The sequence below is a fragment of the Dasypus novemcinctus genome, chromosome 13 (genome assembly GCF_030445035.2).
Source record: "Dasypus novemcinctus isolate mDasNov1 chromosome 13, mDasNov1.1.hap2, whole genome shotgun sequence".
In the NCBI taxonomy this organism is placed as follows: Eukaryota; Metazoa; Chordata; class Mammalia; order Cingulata; family Dasypodidae; genus Dasypus; species Dasypus novemcinctus.
In genome coordinates, this window is record NC_080685.1 from 35222486 (window position 1) to 35240413 (window position 17928).

Genomic DNA, 17928 nt, shown 5'->3' on the forward strand with positions numbered 1-17928 from the left:
GCCTTTCATTGTGGTAGCCACACCCACCTTTTCTTTGATGATTAACCATGGGTACTTGACCTTTACCAGACCCAGATCTGATTATCCCCATAATGTTTAAGGATTCTAATTCCATTACAGTGCTCCCTACAGTAATATCTGGACTATAGAAAGAAGTAACAATAGAGCTCTTCAGGGAAGATGGAGTTAGTCTTACAAATTTATTCCTCATAGTCCTGGTTAAAGGTGTGCCCTCTGGACATTCCTGGGGTGGGTGGGCAAGTCTTAAAGGGTAAATCCATTCTATCATCCCAATCTCTCTAAGGGTTTGTATTCCCTCTTCTACTGTATACCAGGGCAAAACAGGCATCTCATCCTCAAATATGCTAGGCCATCTTTTGGTCCATGCTTCAGTAAGCCACCTGAACAAACTGTTAGAGCACTTTCTAACCCCTTGCACTACAAACTGGAATCCAGAATTTCTGCTTAGTGAGCCATGTCAATGAATTCAGTGTGATCCAACTTTATATTCCTTCCACCATTATCCAATACCCTTAGTATCCATTCCCACACACATTCCCCTGATTTCTGTCTATATAAGTTGGAAAACTCATGCAGTCCTTTCAGAGTGTAGCTTATTTCCTCATGGGTCACAGTTTGTATTTTATTTTTAGGGGCTTGTGATTTTACTCTAGTAATAGGTTTTGAAGAGAACAGGAGTGGTAGCAGTGAGTGAGGAGAAGGATTAGAAATATCTTGCAAGCTACTGACATTGGAGAATTCCTTTGCATTTTCTTCTGGTGAGATGGGATTAATCTCTTCAGTCACCAGTTGGAAGACAGATTCCTCAGGGCAGAGTGGAGTGGGCAGTGCACGCTTGAGTTTGGCTGGTACCTGCCTCAGGGCTTGGAGGAGGTCTGGACTCCCCAGGGCAGGCCAGAGGCTGGGCACTGTGGCTTCAGTTTGACTACTAACCACCCCAGGACAAGAAGAAGATCTGGAATCCCTGGGGCAGCCTGGAGCCTGGATGATAAATGTTGACAAGGCATGGTCTCCACAGAGTAGGCCATTACATATTCATCTGGTAAAGTCTCAGCAGAATTTAGGGTTCCAATGTCCCCACCAATATTATCATCATCCCATGTGTCTCCACCCCAATTCTCTGGGTTCTACTCCTTTCCAATCAATGCCTTCCCTTTAACCACTGATACTCTGCAGGGTTGAGATTTTATTTTCCTTTGTAACTCTGCTACTTGTACACTGAGAGTCTGAGTTTGGTTCTCAGATATCTCAAGCCTATGGCTGCAAGAGACAAGATTTTATTCGGAGCACATATAGAAATTTTCACATTATTCATGCAGTGTTTAAGTTACAAATTTGAAGACTTTAGCTCATCTATTCCTTTTGTAACTATATGCAGAGTATCTAGGAGGAGCCAGCAAACATCAGTATACCTTTTGACTCCACAAAACAGTTAAGGTGTTGAAAACACTCTCACCCAGATCCTTGCCTCTTATAAGCATGGAAGTGAGGGGTCCAGTGATAATAATTTGATTATCTACATTGCCAACTCATGCCATGGACTGTAAGTGGTTTCTTTGTTATTAGAAAGGGAATCATTAGTACCCTTGAGTCCAATTAGAGTAGAGAGCCCATTGCAAAACTCCCAAAACCACCTCAGACAGTCAATGTTTAAGATTCTATTCCTCAGAACCACTCCCAGAACCAAGCTGTATTATTCAGTGCTCTTTTGGGAAACAGAATCAACAAGAGATATCTGTAAAAAGTATGAGATTTATAAGATTCTCTCATGTGACCATGGAGATGCACAAGTCAATGTTCTGCAGGAAGGCTGCAAACAAGGGACTCCAACAAAAGTCCAATGAAGGTCCTTGACGAGTTTCCAGGGAGATGTTGGCTGTCCAAAGAGGAGATGGGAAATTCTCTCTGAATGCTGGAATCACTTCCCCTTTTAAGGCATTGAACTAATTAGATAAAGCATCAGTTATTGCTGAGCGCAATCTCCCAGGTTGATTACAGATGTAATCAGCCATCTATGCAGTAAACTCACTCATGACTAAAGCCTATAAATGTCCTTCTATTACAATTAACCCAGTGCTTGCTTGATTAGAAACTGGGCACTATTACCTGGCCAAGGTGACACATAGCCTAACCATCACAGCATACAAAAAATAAAAAGTATAGTCCATTCACAGGATAAAAAGTTATCAACAGAATGCCTGTGATAACCTAGCCATTAGACATACTAATCACACTTTAAATTAGCTGTCTTAAATATTCTCAAAGAGTTGAATAAAATCAAGGACAAAGAACCAAATGAAACAAGGAAAGCAATGAATGAGCAATTAACAAATATCTATAAATAAAGTAGAAATGTAAAAAGGAACCAGATAGAAATTCTCAAGTTGGAAAAATATATTAACAGAGATGAAAAATTCACCAGAAGTATTCAATGGTGTATTTGAGCAAGCAGAAGAAACAATCAGTGAACTTGAACATAGAGCAATTAAAATTACCCAGTGTGAAGAGCAGAAAGCAAAAATAATGAAAAAAAATTAACAGAGTCTAGGGACCTTTACAACAGCACCAGGTGTACTGCTTATGCATTATGGGAACCCTAGAAGGAAAAGAGAAAGAGAAAGAGGTAGAAAGTATATTTGAAGGAATAGTGGCCAAAAATTTCCCAAATTTGATGAAATACCTGAAAGTACACATCCAAGAAATTTTTAAAAAACCACAGAGACACATTATATCAAACTGTTGAAAACAGCAAGAAAGAAGTGACTCATCACACACAAGTGATCTTCAATAAGATTAACAGCCACTTTATCATCAGAAATAATTGAGACCAGAAAGTTAATGGGTGATATATTTAAAGCACTAAAAGAAAAAAACAAACAACAACAACTATCAAACAAGAATTATCTGTGTAGTAAGAGTTTCCTTCTAATTTGAAGAAGAAATTAAGACAGTCTCAGATAAAAACTGAGACTTTGTCACTAGTATAACTGACCAAAAGAAATGTTTAAGGAAGTCTTTCAGGCTGAAAAAAAAAAAAAAAAAAGGACAGTAAATGGTAACTCAAAAACATACAAAGAAATAAAGATCTTTGGTAAAGATAAAATCAGAAATGAAAGTAAGGGCATTACTACTCTAGAAGTTTGATAGGGTTATGAATTCCAAAAATAGATACTGGATTATGTTTGTAATCTGGTCTATACCTGGGCGTGTTTAAGTTATGATTAGGACTTTGATTGGACCACATCATTAGGGTGTCAAAGGCATGGCAAAGGACAGAATTGGAGGGTTTTTGATGTTGGAGTTTGATGCTGAAACCTTAAGCTGGAGCCCTGGGAAGTAAGGTCACAGAAGAAAAAGAAGCAAGCCCAGGGAAGAGAGGAATCCTGAACCCAGAGAGAAGCAAGACCCTGAGAAGAGTGAACCCAGGAAGCCTGAACCCTCACAGACATCAACAGCCATCTTGCTCCAGCACGTGGAAATAGACTTCGGTGAGGGAAGTCATTTCTGCTTTAAAGCTTGGTATCTGTAAGCTCCTACCCCAAGTAAATACCCTTTAAAAAAACCAATGGATTTCTTGTATTTTGTATCAGCACCCCTTTAGCTGATTAATACAACTACCAAACTTATAGGCATAATTATAACTATAAGAAAATACTATAAACAGCTGAATGCCAACAAATTAGATAGCCTAGGGGAACTGGAAACATTCCCATAAAGATAAAAATTTCCAAAATTAATTTAAGAATGAATCTTAAAATCTGAACATGTTTTTAGGATGTGGAGAAAATTTGATTCTCACACTTTGTTGGAAAGAATGTGAAATGGTGCAGCTGCTTTGGAAAGCAGTGTTGCAGCTACTCATATAGTTAAATGTAGAATTACCTTATGACTCAGCAATTTCATTCCTTGTAGGTATGAGAGAAATAAAAGCACGTGTCTATGCCAAAACTTGTACATGAATGTTCAGAGTAACCTTATTCACAATAGTCAAAAAGTAGGAACAAGCAGGAGATAGAAGCAAGGACATACCTGGAAGTGCCACAGTGTAGTTGTCAAGCTCCCTGGAGTGGCAGCCACCCCAGCAAGTACCTGATAGTGCCTCTTTGTGTGGTCTATGGCATCTAGACCCATGCAAAATCTCAACCATGCAAGAGTATTCCAAAGGAAGACTCTTCAGCTACTTTTTATTGCACTAGTATGCAGATATTTAGAAAATGAATAAGTTTTGTGAGAGTAAAGATGGAGATCCTCTGGTCCACTGACAACACTAAAATTGTAGTCACTAAATGTAGTAGTGTGATGCTCAGGCAAGGAATAAATTCCAGTCAAATTTCTGAAGAAACATGGACATTTCTATAGTTCAAATGCCATGGAGGGCTGTAAATTATTCTATAACCTTCATTTTTTCATGTCAATACTGATACATGACAAGCAGAAGAAAAAAATGAAGTAGAAACTCAGTCTTTGTAATTTTGAGAATAAAGAGAGTCCTACTGAGAAATCATTTTCACTCCCTTTGTCATATATACCTGCAAAACTCTCCTGAAGATGTTTTTAGTTGTTAAGATGTGACCAACTGAATCAGGTGGGCTTTAATTCAGATTACTGGAGCTCTTATAAGCAGAACAAAATTCAGACATATAGAGAGAAAGCTTAGAAAGAAGCCAGAAGTTAACAGCACTGGACAAGAAAGGAGATGTTACTATGTGCATTTCCATGTGATAGAAAAGCCAAGGACCCAAGGACTGAGAGCTGCCAGCCCCAGAATGCCAGTCTTCAGTGAGAAGGCATCACATTTTGATGTCTCAGTTTTGGATTTTTCGCCTTAAAACCACGAGCAAACAAATCCCCATTATTTAAGCCAACCCATTGTATGATATTTGTTTGGCAGCTGGGAAAGACAGTACTCTAACCAGACTGGCCCAAGGGGACAAAAGGTAGAAGACACAAATTGCAGCTATCAGAAAGAAAAAGGGAACACACTTCAAATACATCAAATAGAATAATATTACACTATAATAAGTCAATACAGTGAAAACTCCTGGCATAAATATAATAGACTAGAGGTAGTAGGCAAATTGCTTGATGACACAAGTTGCCACATCTTTCTATAAAGAAATTGATTTGTAGTCAACAAACAATAAGTGATGCTGAACTAGAGGATATCCACATGGACAATGAACATTGTTCTGTACCTGTGATAATAGTATCGTACTGAAATGTCATAAAATAAATTATATTTGGTGCTTCATCATCTTGCCTGGTCGAGTCATAAGTTCGCCTTTTTTTTTTATTCCTCCCCACCTTACGTCCTTCTCACTGTCTGCTCTCTGTGCCCACCTGCTGTGCATTCTTCCATGTGCCTGTATTTATTTATTTTATTTCCCTCCCCCCCACCCCCGCAGCTCACTTACTGTCCGCTCTCTGTGTCCACTTGCTGCCCACTGCTCTGCATTTTTACTTTGTCCCCCCTTTTGCTGAGTCACCCTGCTGAGCCAGCTCCCACCAGCGGGCGGCACTCCACAGTGCCCGTGGGCCGGGCAGCTCTCCGTGGTGTACGGGGGAGCCCGCCTTTCACAAGGAAGCCTCGGGACATGAACCCAGGGCCTTCCACACGGCAGACGGGAGCCCAACCGATCGAGCCACAGCCACTTCCCATAAGCTCACTTTTTGAGTGACCACCCCCGTCAGCCTCGTCCTGGGCATAATCACAACCAGCAAGGCATGTACCTCCATGTGATTTGGATGAGAAGAGCTGCCTTCAGCTTCCTCCAAACGATCCTTGCTACTTCTACCCTTCATGCCACATAACTTAAAGCTGCCAATCCCTAACATCTGTGGGAAAATCCCGTCCCTTCCGTCTGGGTCACAATAAAGGAGAGAGCCCAGGACCCATATGTTCTTCTTCTCCCTACCACTGCACTGACCTTCGTGAAAGCCTAAGTTAGGTAAGCCCCGGAACACTCTGCTGCCCCCTCTCCAGGCCCTTTGATCTAATAATGCTGTATTTCCATGCATTCAGTTGTCTGACTGTGTTTGCATCTCATCACCCAAAGAACTATCACATAGCATCCAAAACACGTACAAATGCCAACTTCCTGGTTTTGACAATGTAATATGATTATATAAGATATTTCCACTGAGAGAAGCCAGGTGAAGTTTACACAGAAACTCTCTGAACTATTTTTGTAGTTTCTGTGAGCCCTAAACTTTTAAAAAATGAAGCATTATCAAAAATGAACCTTGAGGGAAGCAGATGTGGCTCAAGTGATAAGGTCTCTGCCTTCTATATGGGAGGACCTGGGTTTGATCCCTGGGTCCTTCTAGTGATAAAGAAGAAGAGAAAGCTTGCTTGCTTGGCAAGCCAGTGCCCACATGGTAGGCCAAGTGCCCACATGGTGGGCCGAGTGCCCATGTGGGTGCCCCTGTGTGTGGTGAGCCAAGTGCCTGCGTGAGTGCCTGCAAGGCAAGCTGAGTGCCCATGTGAGTGCCCACGTGGTAAACCAGTGCCCACATGGTAAACCAGTGACTGCATGGCAAGCCAAGTGCCCATGTGGTGAGCCAGTGCCTGCGCAAGTGAGTCACACAGCAAGATGATGACACAACAAAAGAGAGACAAAGGGGACAGTCAAGGTGAAGCACAGCAGAAACCAGGAAATGAGACGGCACAATTGACTGGGGACCTCTCTCCACATCAGGGGTCCCCAGGATCGAATTGCGATGAATCCTAGAGGAGAAAAATGAGAAGAGAAGACAAAAAAAGAGAAACATACAGAAGATCACACAGCAGATGGACGCAGACAGCAAAAACAACGGGGGTGGGGTGGGGGGGAGGGGAAGCAGGGGGAAAAAATATATATATATATTTTTTAAATGAACCTTGATATATACTTCAACCCTATAATAACATTGGTTCAAAATGGATCACAGATTTAATGATTAAAAATAAAACTATAAAGGGGAGCCAATGTGGCTCGGTGATCAAGCTCAGTGATACAAGGTCCAGGGTTCAATACCTGGCCCCAGGTACCTAAAAATAAATAAATAAATAAAGACTGTTCATAGCAATTTACAGGAAGTGGACTTGGCCCAGTGGTTAGGGCGTCCGTCTACCACATGGGAGGTCTGGGGTTCAAACCCTGGGCCTCCTTGACCTGTGTAGAGCTGGCCCACACACAGTGCTGATGAGTGCAAGTAGTGCTGTGCCACACAGGGGTGTCCCCGCATAGGGGAGCCCCACAAGGAGTGCGCCCCATAAGGAGAGCGGCCCAGTGTGAAAGAAAGTGCAGTCTGCCCAGGAATGGCACTGCAAACACGGAGAGCTAACACAACAAGATGACGCAACAGAAAGAAACACAGATTCCCGTGCTGCTGACAACAAAAGTGGACAAAGAACACACAACAAATAGACACAGAGAACAGACAATGGGGCGGGGGGGAAGAAGGGGAGAGAAATAAATAAATAAATAAATCTTTAAAACAAAAACTATGATATCTAGAAGTAATATCATAGAAAAGCTTTTTTGCGTTGGTTTGGCTAAGTTTTCCTAGGTATATCACCAAAAGAAAAAACAGCTGATAGCTTAGGCTTCATCAAAATTAAGAACTTCTATTCTTCAAAATACACTGTTGTGGGAAGCAGATTTGGCTCAATGGATCAAGCATGCACCTACCACATGGGAGGTCCAGGATTCAAACCCAGGGCCTCCTGACCCATGTGACAAGCTGGCCCACATGCAGTGCTGATACGCGCAAGGAGTGCCATGCCACGCAGGGGTGTCCCCTGCATAGGGGACCCCCACATGCAAGGAGTGTGCCCTGTAAGGACAGCCACCCAGCGCGAAAAGAGTACAGCCTACCCAGGAGTGGCACTGCACACATGGAGAGTTGACACAGCAAGATGATGCATCAAAAAGAGACACAGATTCCTGGTGCCGCTGACAAGAATACAAGTGGACACAGAAGAACACACAGCGAATGGACACAGAGAACAGACAATGGGGAGTGGGGGAGGTGGGGAAGGGGAGAGAAATAAATTAAAAAATTAATCTTTTTCAAAACAACAACAAAATACACTGTTGTGAATTCAAGTATTTTGGAGCTGAGTAGACCACTAGATGGCAGTAACACAAAACTCTATTGAAACTGCCTGGACAGGTTGCAGGGGAAGGGTGGTCCCTCTCAGCCCACCTTCCAAATGCTGTTGGCACAAGAGACAAAGGACCAAACAAAGGGGAAAAGAGGGCAAGAGAAAATCCCAAGGATAGAGGAATCAAAAAGGCAGGTTAAATATCTAGGTATCGTCACTGACTCAGCATGGTGGAGAGTCTCTGATGCGCCTGAGGGCAGAAGTGTCATTATAGCCCAGGATTTATCTTGTCTATATGTAGCAGATTTTGTGGGTTTTGTTTTGTTTTGTTTTGTTTTAAAGATTTATTCATGTATTTATCTCCCCTTTCCCCTCCCCCCCCACCCCAGTTGTCTGTTCTCTGTGTCTCTTTGCTGCGTCCTCTTTTTTCGCTTCTGTTGTTGTCACCTGCACGGGAATCTGTGTCTCTTTTTGTTGCGTCATCTTGTTGTGTCAGCTGTCCGTGTGTGCGGCACCATTCCTGGGTGGACTGAACTTTCGTTCCCACTGGGTGGCTCTCTTTACAGGGCACACTTCTTGCGCGTGGGGCTCCCCTATGCAGGGGACACCCCTGCATGGCATGGCACTCCTTGCACCCATCAGCACTGCACATGGGCCAGCTCCACACAGGTCAGGAGGCCCAGGGTTTGAACCCCATACCTCCCATGTGGTAGACGGATGCCCTAACCACTGGGCCAAGTCTGCAGCCCATGTAGCAGATTTTGATTGCAGTTTCCCAGGGGATGCCAAATAGGTTGCCTCTAAATGGCTAAACATTGCTTATTTGGCATTTTTAAAGCATTTAGATGTGTAAGATTTTGAGTTTAGCACCAGCAGGCTTTGAGCAAACAGTCTCTAGTATGACATGAAGAAATAAACCACACACAGGGCCAATACACCGTGGTCATCTTTGGCTCATTTATATAGAAAGAGTGAAATAAACTCTCAAAAATATGAGCAAATGATTTCATCAGATGTGCTACACCAAAGAAAATGGTGACTAAGCATGTGAAAAGATGCTCAATATCATTAATCTTCTGGGAAATGCAAATTAGAACCATAATGAAATGCCACCATATATCTATTAAGTTGTCTAAAAAAAATAAACTTGACAATATCAAAAGATGGCAAGGGTGCAGAAGAACCAAACCTCTCATACTTTGCTGGTCAATATGCAAAATGATGTATCTTCTTTGTAAGACAGCTTAGTGGTTTCTTATAAATGTAGACATAGAGCTATCATATGACCCAATAATTCCACCCCTATATATTTACACAAATGACATGAAAATTTATGTTCATAAAAAAGGAGGTTTGGAGATGTTTCTGCTGTTATGTTCCTTGATCTGAATTTATTCAATTGCACATTTATGTTTTATAAAGTTCTCATTGTTCATATTACACTTCAATACATTTTTTAAAAAATATTTGTTAGTTTACCATCCAGCTTGTGTATTTTGCATTTCCTTGCCTAAGTTCTGTACAATAAAAACGTCAAGAACAGTAACTAGGGAAGCGAATGTGGCTCAACTGATAGTGTCCGCCTACCACATGGGAGGTCCAGGGTTCAAACCCAGGGCCTCCTGACCCATGTGGTGATCTGGTCCATGTGCAGTGCTGCCACATGCGAGGAGTGCCATGCCACACAGAGGTGCCCCCTGCATAGAAGAGCCGCATGTGCAAGGAGTGCAAGCTGCAAGGAGAGTTGCCCGTGGTGAAAAAGCATAGCCTGCCTAGGAGTGGCGCCAAACACCTAGAGAGCTGATGCAGCAAGATGATGCAACAAAAAGAGACACAGATTCCGAAGGCTGCTGAGAACACCAGCAGACACAGAAAAACACATAGCGAATGGACACAAGAGAGCAGACAACGGTGGGGGAGAGGGAAGGGAAAAGAAATAAATGAAAAAATAATAGAAAATCTTAAAAAAAAAAAGAACAGTAACTAGCATGTAATATTTAGTCTATGTGAATTGTGGTAGGTTTACAAAATCAGATGGCGAGTCTGAAAGAAATTAGGAAGCAGGACAAAAGAAAGTTGAGTCTTTCCTTCTATAACTTTTTAACGCTTTTTCTTTTTGTTTTCCATGGGAATTTAGATTCTGCTACATTGGAACAAGGAATAGAGGAGATAGTAAAGAAGGGAGAAAGATGCCATCTTTCTCACCTTTAGGAAATATGAAAGGATAGTGTGAAAAATTTCTCCACATGCCTCTAAGTATCCCTCAAAGGACCACATAGAGAAATAATAATACAGAAAGAGAAATGGATGCAGAAATAGGAACAGAGAGAAATAAAATATACATATACATAAAGAAATACTACAACAAGCTCATCCACTAATGGAGATCATGACTTCTGTCTTTTGTTCCATGGAACTTTAAAAGTTTACACACACACATGCACAGTTGCCTTACATGAGAAAAATGGTTTCAAATGTTATTTGCATCTGTCTACATGGTTGAGAAAAGTCATATTTGAAATAATTGCGTTAATATACAGAAAATTCAATAGAATTCCAGGAATCTTCAAAACCTCAGGGAAATTTGTGAGTCTTAGAAAAAACTCATGCTTTTAAGCAAGTTGCTACTCTTGAAATTCAAGGGCCACAAATGACCTATAGAAAAACCAATGATTAAATGTAATCTTAGAACCTTATAGCATTAGCAATGAACATCACCTAGAGATAGCTTGCCTACTCACCACAACTGTGAATGAAGAATACAGATCTAGTGAAGTTAATTGAGTCTAACCACACATTCAGTGTCTCAATATGGACTAGATATCAGCATTTTCCAAAGAAGTTCAAAAAGCAGATGTGGGACAAGTACAGGCTGTTTGGATGGAAAAAAAGAGGTGAGTGCAGCTAGGATAGACCAAAACACTTTATAGAAGCTTGAGTTGCAGTAGTGAATGGAATCAGGATGGAATCATTAAAGAAAACAATCTGTTAATGAGAGGGGTGGGTTAGACTCATTTACATTTTTTATTCTGAAAGCTTTTAATAGAATGCTCGCTATGTGTAGACACTGACAGATTCTGGACATATAGCAAAAACAAAACTGACATGATTTCGGATGAGAAGAGTTTATAAATTTGTAGAAAAGAATGACAAACTATCTCTACAATTGCTATTTATTTTTTAGAAATATGCAGAAATGCATGCATGTATAAATTGAGATACATGTTTTGAAGAAAAACAAAATAGGATAAAAAAAGAGGAATGTAGGAAGGTAAATTAGATTAGGTGTTCAGGAGTCCTCTCAAAGATAGTAATTGAGTTGGAACAGAAACTCACACAATGAGAAGGGGTAAACCAAATGAAGAGTTGTGGAAGGCAAAGTACAAAAGTCTTGAAGCTAAAAATTTGAAGAACTGAAAGAGTGATGATTTGACTTGAGTGAACCAAGGGGGATGAGATAGAAATCAAAGTTGGAGGGGAAGACAGGGAAGAATTTTGCTGAGCCTTATAAAGCATGATAAGGACTTTGGATAATATCTTAAATGTAATGGGAATCTTTGGTTTTAGAGAATGGCAGATCCAATTTTCATTTAAAGCATATCACTTTGAGTTCTATATGGAAGATTTATTAGAATGAGATGAGGGCAGAAGGAGGTGATCAAGTAGGATATTATTGTATTGAGCCAGTTGAAAGATGTTATCGATATACACAAGGGTGGTAACATTGAAGAGAAAGGGAAACAAACAGATTCAAGAATGGTATATTTTGAGGAAAGATTGGATAGGTTAATAATACAATAGAATTGAGTTTTGAAGGAGAGGAAGTGAAACAGATTATTTGAAATGTTCTGACTTGAGCCTAGGGAAACAAAAACATTAAACTTACAGGGGTTAGAAGATCGAAGATTTTTTTTTTCACATGCTAAGTTTAAATTCCCAGGAGACATCCAGGCAGAATTGTTAAGAAGGCAATTGGACATATTAGCCTCAAGATTAGAAGAGATTTTGGTTATAAATTCGAGAGCTGTTGGCATATGGAAGATATGTAAAGTCATAAGGAAAACTGTGACCATCTACAAATATAGTACTATTGGATAAAGGTGACTGAGATAGACTGATCAGAGAGATAAGGAGAAAATTGGGAGGAAATGATATCATGGAAGACAAGAGACAAACTATTTCAAGAAGTAGTGGTCACTTGAATGAAAGGTCAAGAAAGATGGAGGACAAAAAGGGTCTAATGGATTTGGCTATATGAAGGTTATTAATGACCGTGCAAAATACTAATTGAAAAGTCTGAGCCAAGTATAGATTAGAATGGTTTGAAAATTGAATAGAATGTGAAAAAGGGGAGATAAATTATGTCATTTTTATGTTGTGAAGGTTGACTGGGAAAAGGAGCAGAAAAATAGAGGCCTAGGTGAATTGGAATTTGTGTTCAAGGGAATGTGTAATGCTATATTTAAGTATGATTATAATAATGTAACATTAAATGCTGTAAGCATTGAGCAAGAAAAAAAAGAAAAAGTAAAGCTGTAAAAGACAGAAGAAAGGCACAAAGAAGTAAAGTCCATAAGAAGGTTAAAGAAAATGGGATCAAGAGCATGGATGAAGAAAGGAGGATTATTCAAGTTCAGGGCAAAGGTGAATAGAACTTTTATGGAGCCAAAACTGAAGTGAGAGAAAGACCTTGGTAGAAAGTCAGTGGTGACTGAAACTTTCTTTCTCCCCCTTCCAGAAGGTGGTCCTCTTGATGGCCTTAATGAGTTCCTTGTTACGAAGACTGTAGATAATTGGATTGACCAGTGGTGTTAATACAGAGTAGACCACAGCAAGTGTCCGGTCAAGGGTTAGTGAATAGCTCTCCTTTAGTCGCACGTACATGAAGATGATGCTCCCAAAGAAGATGAGGACAACAGTGAGATGTGAGGCACACGTGGAGAAGGCTTTCTTTCTTCCAGTCACTGTTTGTATCTTCAGAACAGCCCCAATGATTCTCCCATAAGAGACCATAATAAAGAGGAAGGTGATAAGGATGATGAAGGCATTGATGGCAAAGTCCACCAGGACATTAATGGAGGTGTCCTTGCAGGCCAGGCTCAGCAGAGGTGGAAAGTCACAAAAGATATGTGGTATTTCATTGTAGCCACAAAAGGGGAGCTGGGAGACCAGGATAACTTCAGAAATGGGACACAAAAAGCCACAAGTCCAACAACCAGCAGCCATTTTCACACAGAGTGTTGGGGTCATAATTGCAGGGTAGTGAAGGGGCCGGCAGATGGCCAAGTATCGGTCATAGGCCATGGCTGTAAGAAGGTAGCACTCAGAGGCCCCAAGGGAGTGAAAGAAGTAGGTCTGAAGGAGACATCCAGCAAAAGAAATGGTTTTCTTCTCACTGAGAAGATTAGCTAGCATCTTGGGGATGGTGGTGGCTGTATACCACAGCTCCAAGAAGGAGAGAACACTGACAAAGTGGTACATGGGTGTGTGCAGGGCTGCATCCAGGCGTATGACTAAGAAGATGAGCAGGTTGCCACAGATGGTGAACAGGTATGCCAACAGCAGCAAGACAAAAAGCCAGCCTCTGCTATATCCCACATTGGGAAAGCCAAGGAGCACAAATTCTTCCAGTCTTGAGTGATTGTGTTGCTCCATGGGGGACTGGGGTGAGGAAGAAAAGGAGAGAAAAATGGATGAGTGGATTGCCAAATTCAACTCAGAACTTCTTTTTTCTGAATACATGTTAATGACTACTATTATTACTGCAACTGTAAAAACAATAATTGCTAGCTCTTCTTAGCATTTACTAAGTATCAAGCATTTTCTCAAATGCTTTATATTCAATATTTTACTTAATTTCATAACCCCACTAAACAATTACCTCTGTTACGTGTACCTGACAAATGAGGAAACTCACTAATGGAAAGTTAATGACTTTTTTCCTGTCCATATTAATAATGGGTGGCAGAAACGAAATTTGAACTTACACATACTAACCTCATGCTCTTTACCTCTATACTATGTGACCTCATTCACACATTTTATCCTCTCTCTGGTCATTATTTTTTCTTTAATAGAGTTTCAAAAATTAATTTTGTATATGAGATTAATGTAGTTTCAAGCCTTTTTGCCCCTTCCCCCTTTCTTCCCTGCCGTGCTGTTTTTGCATTCTAATTGTTCTCAAGTACAATGAGCAGCAGAAGCAAAAGAAAAAAATAACAACAGTCAAATAAACAACAGTAACAGCACAAAGAATGCGACATTAAGGGCATTAAAATGGTAGTCAGTGTCTTCACATCCTACGCTGTGTAGATCTCACTGCATTTGGAGACTGTTACCAATTCCAGCCACCATACTGACAAACTGCAGTCTCTTGCTAATTTTTTTTCAGAAACACATTTTTTTATAGATTTATTTTATTTCTCCCCACCCCCTTGTTATTTTTCACTCACTGTGTCTGTTTATCTTCCTTGTTTCTTTAGGAGGCACTGGGAGCCAAACCCCAGACCTCCAATGTGCGAGGGAGGCGCTTAATCACTTGAGCCACGTCTACTCCCTGCTTTGTTGTGTCTCCCCACATCTCTTGTTGCACCATCTTGTTGCATCACCTCAATGCACCTGTCTGTGAGTCAGCTCACGTCTTCTTTAGGAGGCACCGGGAACCTCTGCTCCCTGCTTTGTTGTATCTATGACTATGATTTTTCTTCTTGTCTTTTTTGTTGTGTCAGCTTGCCATGCCTGCCCATTGCGCCAGCTCACTGTCTTCTTCAGGAGGCACTGGGGTCTGAACCACCGACCTCCCTAGCAGTAGGCAGGAGCACAGTCTCCTGAGCCACAACCGCTTCGCTCTCGCTTATTTTTATAATCCTAAAATTTGGTTTAATGGCTGTCATATTAAAGGAACTCAATAAAATGTTGTTTAATCAAACTAATACTTTGTAGACCAATACATTCTCTTCATTTCATACTGCTCAACCAACTCCAAACATTTCATCCATCCCCAAATGCCTTGTAGTAGAAATAAACTTTGTGGGTTGATATTTTAAATGCTAAATTTATTCAAAGCAATTCCTGTTTAAAGAACCCTTCTGGAAGCACTTCTATTCTAAAGGGACAGTGCGTTTACCTCCCCAATTACAGGAGACAGACCTGTTCAAACAGAAGTACTTGCTTGATTACATGTCTGGCTCTGTTGCTCCTCCTCACTATTTTCTTCTGGTTTACCCCCTTCCATCTTTTCCCTATTTGGCAAATGCCTCTTATCTTTCTAAAACAGGTCAAATGTTTGCTTCTAAGTTAAAGCCTTCCCTGATTCCTCCCCAAAAGTTACTTCTTCAATGGCCTCATAATAATTACAGTGTCCACTTACCACATTATCTTACCTTTTTAATGAGTCTACTTTCCCTCATAAAATGGTAAGATGTTTGAGAATAAAAGCATTTCCTTAGTTGTTGTACAGCCCCCTACTAATGCTTAGCACAATGAATATAGAACAGATGCTCAATTTCTGCTTCTTGAATACAAGTAAACATTTTTCTAGCTTGAATAATAATTAACTTTTTTCAATTGCACCTGGACACATTCTTGTCCTCTCAGGATCTCAAGAGCAATATATCCAAAATGAACTTAGCTGCTCAAATTTAGCCTTCCACTACTTTCCCTAATCCTGTTGAAAGACCTGTTACTTCCACTCACCCAGATAAGTTAAATTCAAGAAATATTTTGATCTTTTGTAAATAGTATAATACTATACTGTTATTAATGATAAAAGAGATTTTTTAAATGGAGTTGCTAAGGCTAAGAGATTTTAAAACAGTGGGAAAGACATTCAAGAAGTTCTCTTGTGCATGTCTCAGGCAGATATCAGAAACTGCCAAATGCAAAACCAAAAGAAACAAAATGTTTCTGTGTGCCATGAAAAAACTACAAGATAAATCAGTAAACTGTCTAACTTGAAGGACATTTGAAAAGCCCCAATTCTTTACAAACAACTCATGTCATCTTTTTCTTTAAAAATTCTTGCTTGGAAGCAACCCCAAGATGGGACACAGTTTGCATTGCTGCCTGAACCTATGCTCTGCATGTTGCAAATCTGAGATCATAAATAAATGCATTTGGTGCCTTACAGCTCAGTCTGTAATTTCTCAGCTTACATTTATGTTTCCTCTTTCTACAGATTAAATTTTCTGAAGCCAACTGTAAATTTAGATCAAGTAAGTTCTTGCAACCATGGAATCATTTCAGGTGCACCTAGAAAACAGCCAGGCCCTAAATACTTGTACCACCAAGTGCCTTTAATTCTGCAATGAGAAAACCATTGAATAGCCCTCTCCAGGTGAAGTCGTTTCAGATGCAAATGTACCTGAGAGACTACATCCATCTTTCCATCTTATGGGTCACAACCCCCTTGGCAAGAAGGCCTTTGCCAGGACCTCTACTTTTCACTATCTGAACCGGCACCCAGCCAGTCTGTGGTAGCATACAGGATGACTTCCTGTCTCTTTAGAAATTCAAAGCAGATGTTAGCCAATCGGTCTAATTTAAATATCAAATGGAGAGGAGGGTGGAAGACTAAGAGTCATTTAGGGTCTTATCGAAATCTGATCATATTTTATTCTCAAAATCAGAGATTCCAAGTCCAAATTTTATGTCATCTTTCTATTAAACCAGCTCTCTGATTTCAAAATAACAGATGTCAAATCTCTTACTATTAGTCGCACCTCTCAGGTCCCCATCACTACAGCTAGTGTAGCCCGTGATCACCTACCAACCACCGAACATCATTCAGGGTCTGTTCCTGTCTCGCCTGGCTCCGTGTGTGTGGGGGGCATCCAGACAGGAACTAAGGGGCTTTCTGCTTCTTCACTGAGTCCTGTACCCACAGGACAGTTTCCAGGGCTAAGACTGACTGCTTCTGGCCACAAGGGGCCCAGGCAAGGGAGAGACTGGCAGCTTCTGATGCAGGGACAATCAGGCTCAGCAAGGCTCCTGGGAGGGCAGCTGGAGAGAGCCCAAGTCTGACTTCCCCCAGTGGGCCTTCCCCCAAGTGCTCGCTGTCTCAGCACCTTCATCTCCAGTGGCTTCTCCACACAGACTCTGGGGTCCTGGCTCTGAACCTATGACCTCACCAGGCTTCCCCAAAGCACATCACTTTCACGTTTCCTTGCCTCGCCTCAGCCCTCCATAGGGCTTTTGTCTTTCCCCTCATCTGTTCAGCCAAGAGCCTTTCCTGGTCGTTTGCTTGATCTAGCTCAACACGGCTCTCCTTTGGAAAGCCTCCCTGATGGGGCCTGCCTGCTTCTGTAGAAGTCAGGGGCTTTAGGGCCTGAGAACCTTAATTTATTTCCTGATTCCAATAAAAGCCCTATTTACTGAGAATTTCCTAGCTAACAGATACTCTTCTAAACTATGATAATCCTGTCACTTTATGAGGTTGATATGCTGTGTGAAATTGGAATGATGAATGATTTTACTAACCATCTTGATTTGCTGAGCTTCCATTTTAACCAGGGAATTTTAAAGAAGCAGAGGTTCTGCTGAACTGAACAGCAGGCTGACATACCAACAATCCTTTGATGTGCTGATAAAATCTCCTGCTCCAGCACAGGAGGAAGAACTGTAACAAAGAGTTCAAGCTGACACCAGCAAAATCTGCTGATCTTCCCAAATGGCCACAGTCTTACACTGGCATCCTGCTTGCTACTGAACAAACTGGGCCTGAAGGACACCCTGCCCAAACAGCCCCAGTAACCCCTGAACTGACCATAAATCATGTCCCCTTTATTCCTCCCCATTCCCCCCACACCTTCCCTTAGTCT

General features: G+C 41.1%; 1 protein-coding gene across 1 annotated transcript; it reads right to left on the bottom strand.

Annotated features, from left to right (window-relative positions):
* Nucleotides 1-12811: 12811 nt before the first annotated feature.
* Nucleotides 12812-13765, bottom strand: LOC101429463 (olfactory receptor 6N2). Its single transcript, XM_004474245.1, has one exon. The coding sequence runs from the start codon at nucleotides 13763-13765 to the stop codon at nucleotides 12812-12814; it is 954 nt and encodes a 317-aa protein (XP_004474302.1).
* Between the last annotated feature and the right edge of the window lie 4163 nt (nucleotides 13766-17928).